General features: G+C 39.8%; 2 protein-coding genes across 3 annotated transcripts; both read right to left on the bottom strand.

Moving 5' to 3' along the window:
* Nucleotides 1-1,035: 1,035 nt before the first annotated feature.
* Nucleotides 1,036-3,110, bottom strand: LOC134017353 (metabotropic glutamate receptor 7-like). Its single transcript, XM_062456917.1, has 3 exons — nucleotides 2,747-3,110; nucleotides 1,159-1,733; nucleotides 1,036-1,044 (listed from the first exon to the last, which is right to left on the bottom strand). Exons 2-3 carry the CDS (start codon nucleotides 1,684-1,686, stop codon nucleotides 1,036-1,038), a joined length of 537 nt encoding a protein of 178 aa, XP_062312901.1. The 5' UTR covers nucleotides 1,687-1,733; nucleotides 2,747-3,110.
* Nucleotides 3,111-4,718: 1,608 nt separating this feature from the next.
* On the bottom strand, nucleotides 4,719-10,208 carry LOC134021987 (SRSF protein kinase 2-like). Of its 2 annotated transcripts, XM_062463130.1 has the most exons (15): nucleotides 10,089-10,208; nucleotides 9,093-9,432; nucleotides 8,853-8,961; nucleotides 8,661-8,748; nucleotides 8,458-8,545; nucleotides 8,200-8,306; nucleotides 7,895-8,060; nucleotides 7,679-7,704; nucleotides 7,422-7,478; nucleotides 6,677-7,073; nucleotides 6,397-6,494; nucleotides 6,151-6,258; nucleotides 5,830-5,899; nucleotides 5,616-5,708; nucleotides 4,719-5,482 (listed from the first exon to the last, which is right to left on the bottom strand). In XM_062463130.1, exons 2-15 carry the CDS (start codon nucleotides 9,331-9,333, stop codon nucleotides 5,298-5,300), a joined length of 1,833 nt encoding a protein of 610 aa, XP_062319114.1. In that variant the 5' UTR covers nucleotides 9,334-9,432; nucleotides 10,089-10,208; the 3' UTR covers nucleotides 4,719-5,297. The 2 variants fall into 2 exon arrangements, with proteins under 2 accessions (XP_062319114.1, XP_062319124.1); XM_062463140.1 differs by lacking the exon at nucleotides 7,422-7,478.
* Nucleotides 10,209-11,582: the final 1,374 nt, after the last annotated feature.

Genomic DNA, 11,582 nt, shown 5'->3' with positions numbered 1-11,582 from the left:
TGTTTGACTTTAATTTGTGTTCTTCCCTGAGCTCCAACATAAAGGTAAATGAAAGGATGGGCCATCAAGTGGGCATCAGACCAGAATTCTAAGCATCCATACATCAGAAAAGCACATATGGACTGAAGAAACCCAGCATTTAGTCAAATCTGTTATACACCGGTTAAAATGTGTTGATATCCTAGAACCGATGTCATTTCTCTGGCCTGATGCTCCATTTTCAGCCCTAGGGTCCTGAGCTGCTGAGAGGGGCTTAATGGAAGATGGAATCTATAATTCTGTAGTTAACATCTGCCTCCATACACAAGCTGACTCCTTGGCCGGCTAATAGCCTGACCCTGTATAAAGAATGCCTCAACAAGTGAGAGGCAGGAAAATAAAGACAGGGAGCTGACTTTGTGGGATCAGAGACGGCAGATTGGACATAGTTAAGAATATCGATCTTCATCATATCTAGATTACTACAGTTGTAGGTCATGTCACTAAGTCACTGATTATGTGACGTTCTATGGGATTTAGACGGACTCTGTGTCCCATCACTGTGATGAGCAGTGCAATCAATTATCACAGGTCAATCATTTCTAAACAATCCACAATGCATTCAATAAACACACTCAGCAAATGACAAGGATTAACTAGCTGTGTATAGAGCCATTCATAATGGATTCAACAGTATAATGATACTCCTGATAGCATGTAATTTGCTTCACGTCAATGGACAAAAAGTAAAGCAATTTGAACAATAAAATGTATGTTTTCTATGCAATTTTACCCCACAAAATATTGCTTTTGACAGTTCCAGCTCTCTCTCTTACTCTTAAATACTTCAACAGTGTTCTCTCCTTTCATAATGAATCAATACTTTTTCTTTCATTCCTTTGCATTGCTTTACAATAATTATTACTCCAAGACAGCAGCAAATTAACCCTTAACATGTCCGATAGCAGCACTTTGTTCCCCTCCTGGACCATGCATAAGTTAGATTTTAAGTTTCAACAGCAGAAATTCCAGCACAGACCTTAAAACAAATGTGTATCAGCCACTCTAAAATTCAGAAGCATGATCAGATGACTAACAGAATTTATTGTTGTCTATGCGATCATGCATTGGCTGGGTAAAGGTACTGATGTATAAAGACGAATGATAGAGAATTCTCACCGAAAAGAGTCTTAGTACATTAGCCACCATGATTGACACAGAGCTGCCGGAAGCCCCGATCACTCCGACCACTCTCTCTGGCTTGGCGATGATGGGTGGCTCACCATTGGAGCAGCGCACATCTGAGTTGTCCTTCTGGATGAGGGCCTGGACAAAGGTAAGAGACTGCTCCAGGGCGTAGGTGTCCCTGGAGCAGGTGTCCAGGATCCTGGCCCCCAGTGTGATGTTGGGCAGCAGGTCAGGATCACTGTTGATCTGGTCCAGGGCATACAGCATGGCCTCCATACGGTGGATCCCTTTCTCCCTCTTGATCTCCCCACATGGCACACCAGCAGGGCCCCGTGAGTGCACTGGGAACAGTCCACCCAGGGTGATGTCCCCCTCAATCTTGATGGAGTGGGGCTGGGTCCCCTGCTGTGCCCATGACCCTGGACTAAGACCCAGGACCAGCATCCATAGCAACTTGAGCCATGTTGTTGAATGACCAGATAATGTAAGAAGTTGAGACGTGTGGCACTGCAATGTCATGATGACGGCCACAAAGTTCCTGTGTTCAGGGTGAAATCACCAGGCCCCTTAGAATCAATTGGAGGGGAGTGGGAACAAGTGTTAAGTCAGGAGTTTTATTTTACCATAGTCTCAACTAATATGAAGGAAGGATGGGTGAGAGGTTATACAGTGAAGTACATGAAAACCTCAAAGTAGTCTATTCCTTTGCAGCAGATCAGTGGTGTTCCATCTGGCTCTGTGACTTGATCACGATGACTTGAAAACTAATATAGCCACACTAAATGCTTTGGTAATGTACATTTTATATTGTTTCTTATTCAGGTAGACACTGCTCTGCAGTCAGGATCTTAACTTAGGTACAGCATTGAAAAGAAAGACAATGCAGAACTGCATTTGTCAACAGAAAATCAGGTTGAATACAATGGTTAGCACTTCCTTGTGAGTATTCTAAAAACACATATAAAAAAACTGATGAAGTTAATTAGTTAATGGCGACTGGCAAACTTTTTTCACAAAAGGAAAGCTCAGGACATAACTCATTACATTGATATGCTTGCACTTGACTTGACTTATGCTGCTATTTAACTGACTGCAGTAGACTCTGAGGTAAAGACTTGAATATGACAACAATGACTTAGTCTCAACTCTGAATAGTAGCCATCTAGCATGTATCTGTAATTTACGCATTACACATTGTATGGCAACCATACAATCAAGTGCCAATTTTTCAGTCTACAGTATTGATTGTGAATAACAAAATATAAGAAACAAAGAAAAACAAACATCTACTTTACAGCAAACATACTTTCTCTATGATGACACAAAAATCACTACTACTATAACTACCTTCACATATACTCATATTTTAACATTATTATTCTTCAACTGCAAATACACCAACATGATAAAAACACAAACTTTAATCCTGCTGCTAAAGACATTTTATAAATGAATGTAATATTATATTTAAAAATCCAAGGTCCAAGGTGTACATGCATTACTTTAAATATAGCTACCACACTGACAATGATGTGGCTGCATACATGATGCATTGCAGAAGTATGGGAACTGTCATTACCTGATCATTCCATGGTGACTGGTCTTGCTTTGCTCACTTACGTGAGCATTCCGGAACAGACCTCTTCCCATATTCAATATATGATGTTTTGAAGGGCCATTAGTTTGATTCAGGAGCAAAAAGTCCATCCACTGTCAGGTCAGATACTCTCAGTCCTTTCACAACATATGTATATTACAATAGAGTGAGAAAAAAATAGTTTTAATTTACAAAAACAAATCGAAAATGCTGGCTTTTGAGGCTTTAGAGTACAGCATCATGGCACAATCTCAGAAAAGTGAAAAAGCACAACATTACGCCAGCGAGATTCTACAAATCACTGCCAAATCCTTTAAAAGCTCTCTCACTCACTTTCTCTTTCTGTCTGTCCCTCTCTATCTCTCTCTCTCTGCCACTCCCCCTCTGTTGACCCTTCTCACTCTCCCCTACTTGTTCTGTCTCTCGCCCTCTCCCTCTCTTTCAGATGAACACTTTTTCTCTCTCCCTCTCAGTCAGTGCACTAATGGGCACAGATTGGGATTATAATGACTGTAGGACTATGAAGAAAGCTCTAGGTGGACTAGCCTATATTCTCCTGCAGCACAATTTATCCCCCCCCCCCTTCATGATAGAGTTCCATTACTCTGAGAGGAGATTAGATGGGCAGTGATATCATTCACATATTCTGATAAATATACCTGTTAATGGCACTGTTCAGTACAGTGAGGAACAGACTAGAACAGACTAGATTCTATATTTGATGCAAATAAGACACTTCATATCTTCAGGATCAGTTATCTTATTCCCATAGTTCACACCTCAATGATTGTTATCAATCATTTCCTGTGGAATTCATTAAATACATGTTGTCCCCCACCAGTGATGCAGTTCCCCTCTCGGGTGAGTCAGTGACTAGAGTGCCCTCTAGAGGCATACAGTCAACATTACTGTGTGACTAACTCACACACCAATCCAAGGGGATGAAGGGGTATGGAAATCACTTCCCATCATCACTTTCCATCAGGCCTCTTATCTCTCCCTTTACTACCACTTTGTGTCGTACTAATGAGATGGGTGTTTACTCTGCAGCTTATGACAATCATTCTTTTTTTTCATTTTCATTCAGTCACACATTCTAATCCAAACAAGACTCACATTTGGGTGAAATCTTGATTGGGCTACTATTTACGACAAGCCACATACCACAATAATTACAAGTACATTTATACAGATGTCTAGTAATCATTGAGAGGAAAGAGGAATGAGAAATAGATACATGGAAAACAGAAAGAGTGGAGATACCCTTGAAGAACTTGATGGTGTTGTATGTGAAAGAGCAAGTGAGGCTTAGGTTATACCTCTAGGTCGGCTTGAATTTGCATCGCAACGAACAGGTTTCAGTACTCATTGACAAAACCCCTAGCACTGGGTCTGTGTTCATCTTTAGTCATCATTGCAATGTACATATCTGAAATGTAAAGGTATATTAGTTAAACGATAGTCAAAAGACTGCATCGTTTATTTTTGCAGCTCCATAAAGTGATGGACGGAATGAAAACAACCATGGTTTTCTATTTAGGTCATGTTAAGTGGTAATGCTCAAACAAATAAGAGAGAATAAATTGACGGTATTAGTCCAAATAAAACAGTTTGAAGTCTAGTCATTTAAAATAACAGAACACAACGTTATATCTGCTCAAGGCTAAGAAATAATAAGGGTGCACTAATCATGACTCATTTATTTTCATTAGGCAATCCCCTCCCTCCTGCCTTTCCCTTCCCCGTTCTCTCATTGATGACTTCAACCAAGAGGTATAGTGAGCAAGCCCCCTGTAGCACATCACTTGTCATTGGCTAAGTGGACCCCTAGCTGTATCCCTAATTGAGAGACACTGGTCTAGAGAGCCAGAGGAGAGCAAAGCGTGGACAGAGTTTGGTTTAGAAAGGTTGGGCACAACCATTGCCTTGTGGACTGCAAAGAAAATAGTACGTATCACAGTCACACTGCCTTTTTATTCAGCTAAAATGTAAAAAGAGAAGATCCATTGCACAAACATTCTCTGGAACTCAAACCCATGCTTACTCAGTGTAGTGGTGGACAAACATGGTCCACTGAGTTTAAACCCCATTATCATTATTGGTCATCAGTGTGCTTTCACAGAGTTATTGTACAGTGATAATTGCAGTGATTGTTATTTATTTGTCCAAAGTCAAAGGAACAGACTGAAAAATAATCTGATATTTCCAAATAATAATCTAATATCCAAACTTCTTAAATTGCATTTACATTAAGTTTATGTTTAAGACTTTGGGTACAGGATGCTATGTGGACAGGTCCAGGGTGTCACGCAATCCCCTCAGTCATTTGACAAGGAAACGGCATTGGAAAACATGTTCTTGCCTGTAATGCTTATACTAGATCTTCTCGTTTTCAGCTGTTACCTTCTATGATGACCCCCAAACAGCACACATGGCTGTAAGAAACCATATTAAATATCAAAGTGTGTTTAGATCCTTTGCAAAGCAGACATGTGTGTGTGTCATCTGAGACATGGGTAGAGCAGACAGAAGCCTATGACAACATCCAGGGGTGTTTCAGACACTGGGCCGCAGTGGCTCTTTTCTCTGGGACAAGCTCCAGCATGGTCAGTAGAAAGGAACTGAACTGTGCTGCCTGTTCCTGTGGCCACTCATACTTGTCCAGCAGAATCTCACACAAACTCCAAGGCTTCAGTTTCGAAATGCGCCGCAACTGGCCTAGACAAGACACAAGGTTGGGAAAAGGTTACATTTACAACCGTTTGTATAATCTTGTTGCTATGTAATACTTCCACGTGTTTCTATTCCTAGTAACAAATGACCAAAAGGTAAACACTGTACATAAGTTTACCTTTGTGATTAAAGTAACGCCTGGAATGTTTTCCAGAAAGGGCAAAGTGAGATGGTAGGGGTCCCAGTAGCTCAATAACGTGAGCGATGTGATCTAGTAGTACACAACAGGGTTAATACCTTGCCACTTCAACAGCAATGTATCCCATCAAGCAGATGGAGAGAGTGAAAGAGTATAAATGCAGTATGTACAGAAGCCAAGAGATCCAACATACCTTCTTCTCGAGAGTAGTTCTCCCCTGATTGGGGTTCAAAAAGATATTCTCCTGTTGCCAACTCAAAAGCCTTGAAACAGTTCAAATACAAAACAACCCACTCATATGCTCTGATGTCATAGTTGAAACATTATGCTAAATGTTGTCAGGTGAATTGAACAAATACCATCCGAAAGGAGAAAACTTGCAAGGCCTTCACTTGATTTGCAAGGCCTTCACTTGATTTACAACAGCCAATACAAACTTGACTAAGAACAAGGTATCTTTATTTAAGAGTGTGCTGTGAGTTGTTGATGTGTGGCATCCTTTGGAGTTTCTCACCATGCAGGCGGTGCTCCAGAGGTCAGCTGGAGGGCCATAGTCAGCTCCTATCAGGACCTCCACAGAGCGGTACTGACACGTCTGGATGTCCTCTGTGAAGTGTTTGTGCTGGAGAACAGATCAGACTGAATGTGTTGGATCAGATGCATCGCCATTACGTTAAAAAAAGCTTGTCTCCACCAACTGTATTTAGGTCGAGTCAGTGTGAAGTACTTTGTCATGTGCAACTGTCAATTAATCACTCACCACCCAGCAGGCGTTTCCCAGGTCTGCGATCTTTATGAGGACCTTATCAGCATTCTGTGGTTTCAGAGGATTCACCAATACATCACTTTCACTGTGTTCTGAAATATAACCAAGAATAGATATGACTGAATAAATATACCAATAATTCTATTTACAGTTACTTATTATGAATAATCAACATCTAGGCTTGAGTATTAAGCCATAACGAATATTGCAGTACATAGCATTATACTCAGCAGTGTTTCCATATAACAACAGCTGAAACCTGAGTAGGACTGACCATGTAGCAACTGAGGTTGACAGTCATCCGTAGAATAAGGTAACAATGCAGATCTAGACCCAGAAGTTGATGACTTGGTAGTCCTTGCATGGGCAGAGCTGGGTATGGGGGAGAGGGAAGGGTCCCGTTTGTGTTCCCTCTGATGTGAAAGCGATTTCCTGCTGTCAGTGTTTTCCTCATGGAGCAATGTCCCTCTGCGTGTGGTATGTACAGGACCTGGAAGCTGAGGGGGAAAGATTGAACTGGGGGAGCTACAGGAAGCGTTGCTATCAGAGAATGATACGTGAGGTTTTGCCCTCCTCTGCAAGTCAGCATCACTTGCTCCCTCCTGCAGTTGTTGATGTTTCTTCTCCTTCCTTGACAGTTTTTTCCTCCGGCTGCGGGAAACCTTTCCACTCTATGAGCACCATCAGTTTGATAAGAAAAAAACGGTCACATTTCATCATACTGAGATGCAGATCTCTGAGTAAAAACGTTAATCACATATTTCACAGCAACATCAGAAATGCAATTCATCATGCAGGTTAATGATGTACCTACAGTGAAACAACATTCCATTATTGAAAGAGTGACAATTCAGACCATTATAAACCTTAATTGACACCTCAATCAGCATTCCTGACTAAACACAAAACACATCAGGAAGCATTTGTAGTTGCAGTAAGTGCTAATTAAATTATGAAAAGGGGCAAGGTGCAGTGAAGAAACATCCAAAATGAATGGATTTATGACTCAACCATCTTACCCACACCCCAAGAGTCTGGACAACTACAGTCAACTTCCCCAACCAGTTGGACATACTCTTAACAGGCATGTCATCATAGGAAAAGTGGAAGAGACATAAATGTTTAGACAACTAAACCTGGTCGCGTCGCAGCCGTAACGCGCCACAGACGCATCCAGTGTGAATACAAGGAAGAAGTAGAGCATGCCATTTGCTGGAGACTTGATTATATAATTACTATCTGAAGTGACAAGATGATTCAGTTTCATGTTTCATACCTGTTTTTCTTTTGGACTGTTGTTCACTGGCATTCGTAGAAGAATATCACCAGAAGGCACAAGGAAGCATAAATAAAATCTTTAAAATATATTTGTCTAATTTAGCATTTTAATACAATTTAATCTCTACAAAACAACATCAGACAAACCATCTTGAAAGAGCAATGTATGGTTGTTTGATACCTGGAGTGCAGAATATTAGAGAGCAACACTAACCTAAGGAGCTGGTGGGAGTAGGGGACACTGGAAGCTGCCAGAGCTTTGTGTTGGCTGCCAGCTCCTGCATGTAAATCTCATCCATTCTCAAAAGGATATTCTCCGGCTTGATGTCTGTGTGAATGATCTTGCATTTAGTATGCATATAATCTAAACCCTGGAGAACCTGTGATACAAGACAACAATAGTTATACACTACAACAACGTAACACAAGAAGATCATTCCTTCCCCCCCCCCCCAAATAAACACTCTTGATTCTAATGTTCAGATGCAGGTGAGTGGGTACATAGAATAAGAACAAAACCTGTTTAAGTATGCTCCTGACACAGGGTAGAGGGAGGCCAGTGTAGTTCGATTTAATAATCCACTTCAGAAGCTGGTGACCCAGAACTTCAAGAACCATGCATATATCTAAAGAATTGTTGAATTAAGGAGATCTAATCACATTTCAATCTTGGATTTTAATATAGGTCTAACTTCTGGTATAGGTAAGTTTATTTAATAGTTTTTAAGCTCTCAATCTTGGCAGATCATCTACTTTAACATTTCATGTAAAGGATACGCTCTCCATTTTCCCCAGAAATTCTGAAGTCATCAATGAGTCGCACAATTGTCTCTCGTTTAGGATCTGTTGGGTCAGTGTCCCGGACCTACAAACAATAGGTAACTGGTAATGTATTACTCCATTAATGTGAAGTATTATTACATGCTAGGAAACTTATAAGACTATCATATCAAAATATATCCAAAAAAGTGTCAATTTACACATTTAAGTAGTTTGATTTCATCCAATGCCGTTTCTGTGAAGGTCGGAGCACTCTTCACCACCTTCAGAGCCACAAACCGCCTCTTACTACATAATGCATAGACAATGATAAACTTTAGATGAACTTGCAAATGTCATTTTGAGAATTCAGAATCATCCAACAATAAGACCAATGCTGTGATTGTACTTACTGAATGTCCCAGCAGAGCCATACCGTGGAGAAGTGGCCCCATCCCAACTTTTTTACCACTTGATAACGATCAATGAATATCTCTCCGATTTCCACTGAGTGGTACCCACCTGTTTTGAGAAGTATAGCTTGTAAGATGCTGATAAACTGGTGTCAAAAGTATTTACTTTCTGACTTCCACTGACTGTCAATCATGATTCATTTTGTGTTATTTGTGTGTGAATTTGGGAGTGAGAAATACCAATGCAGTAATCTGACAAATTTTCTTGTTCCTCGTCATCAGATTCAAAAGGCTCCGTTGAAGGAGGATATGGATCTTTAGGGGGTGGGCTTGCAGCCAAGGTTTGGCTGGAGGTAGCTATCTTGGGGGTAACTGCTTCAGGTGCAGGTTCGGGATTGAGGGATGGTTCAGGGGTAACAGGTGAATTGACAGTAAGGGCTGATATTACAGCCGCATATCCAGATGATGGTTGATTGGACATGGTCAAATGGATTATGGAAAACGTTGAGTATAGATGTTATGCAGAGATTGCTGGACAGGCAAGTGGCAGGGCAAGACAATGTAGATAATCCTTGAAAGACTTGGGTATAAAAAGAGACAATTAGGTAGGCTAGTATATTACAGACCAACACTTCCAGAATTTAAGCGTTGTGCTTTACACGTCGTCTAGTGTTCTATAACACTGTTATGACATTTAAATAGGACAGCCTATGTGCAAATGTTTATTTTTAGCTTGGTTTCAATGAATGGCATGTCAACGTAAATAGCTCTTCGAAGCTTATCCAACGTTACTGACTAGCTCGTGTAGCCTACTCGCCTGAAACAAAATGTGTCACTACTTAAACTAGCCAATAGTTTAGCTTAATAAGTCATTTATATTTAAGAGGCCCAACTAGATTTAGTACTAGGAGTATCTGTACAGTAAACGATACAGGGGTTTGGATGGATATGGCACGCTTGTTCTGTCCCCAATAAGCACACGAATGGGTTTGTTAAACTCTATATAATATAACCTATTAATAATTGTATGCTGCTGCTTGTTATCATAATTTAAAGGTCAAATGTAGCTAGTGTTAGCCATCTAAAAGTACAGACAAGAACTCTGACGTTTGGCGAGGACCATGCCGTTGAAGCATATAGTAAAAGCGGTTGGCTTGAGGTTCCAGCATGGTTAACTACCAATACGATAACATTATACATGCTGATAATATCAGTGTAATACTTCAACATACTCACAATCAAATGTTGTCCTCCTATTGGTAGGCTACAGTTAGGAGATTGTTATGAGGACTGTCTGGACGGCGTTCTTTCACACGTTCGTCTTCCGTGCAAGTCTGACTGCAGCTTCGAAAAAATACATTAAACATCATTACGCATTTTTTTACGCACACAACAAAATAATACCATTGGCATAGGCTACACGTTCTAAATGTAATATTTCATATTTTTTTAAGCCATTGTGACCATGTTTCACAATGTTTAAAAATGTTTTTACTTGAACAATCAATAACACCGGACCCATCGGCTCATAGCTTGAGTCTCCTCTAAACTGTATCTAAACGTTACATGAAACTTTGAGGTTATCCATTATAGCCTACCTTTACACAAGCATGTATACGCTTATTAGGCTATTCTTATCATGTTCCCCATATTGTGTCACAATAAATGTTAGTGTCTAAATAAGTTATGAGACAACATGCATATAAATAACTGCACCGTTCAACAATTCAATTCAACATGACTTTAATCTATAAAATGAATGCACCCCGTCCATGTTATTCACAAAGAATATCCCTCACTTTAACTAGAGTGGTCACAGGCATAGAATAAAATGAGTATAGCGGTATACTTTATGGATAACGATTGACCACTTCTAATCCATCTGCCAAATTCTGCTCAAACCTTGTCTGTCATACACACTAACCAACACTAATCTCCTGCTGGTGCTGAGAACAGCATGGGATTGTCACACAGAAATACAAAAATGTATTAAGTTTATGAATATACAATATATAGTTGCAATAAATTTGCCTTTGAGCTACATTAATGTTAGTTTACTTCATAGACTTAAGTACATTACCTGAAAAATACATTTACGACCCCCAGTGCACAGCAGTTTGGTCATTGATTTCAGGTTTTACTATCTGGAAGAACCTCTCACATTAAATACAGAATATGAAAACACCAACATTTGAAACTATACAGTACCACATTCCACAATGAGCTACATACATACATGAGCAGAAAAAAAACGTCAGCTTCTTAAATAAATCATGACATTCATTAGTCTTTTCCATGAATTAATACAAATAAAATGATCATGGAGGTGATGCATATGGTAGACTTCACTGCAATAATCAATCATTAGACTGCTGCTGTCAGTAATTCCATCATGAAAAAGAATACCCTAGCCCAACATTGATGTTAAACAGATAGTAGAGTAGAAAAGTAAATAGGCAGTGATAAGATTTAGCATTTAAACACACATTTATCAATGTAAACAAAATAAAGTCATATGTGAACCAAAAATGTTTTAGCTGGCAGGAGACCTGCTCCTGACATCTTTCCATTCTATATAGCCCTATTCTTTTTGCACTCCTTCCATTGCCTAATGGGGAGTAAATGGAAATTTAGAATACAACTGATTCTGTTACATGATATTCCATACAGAAGGTGGTAAGTAGCCTATTATGCTAACATTTTAAAATTTGGTGTTAATTGTATTATTAA

Source organism: Osmerus eperlanus, chromosome 1 (genome assembly GCF_963692335.1).
Source record: "Osmerus eperlanus chromosome 1, fOsmEpe2.1, whole genome shotgun sequence".
Lineage (NCBI taxonomy): Eukaryota > Metazoa > Chordata > Actinopteri > Osmeriformes > Osmeridae > Osmerus > Osmerus eperlanus.
Note: the sequence above shows the minus strand (reverse complement) of the source record. Positions and strands in the feature narration are given on the sequence as shown.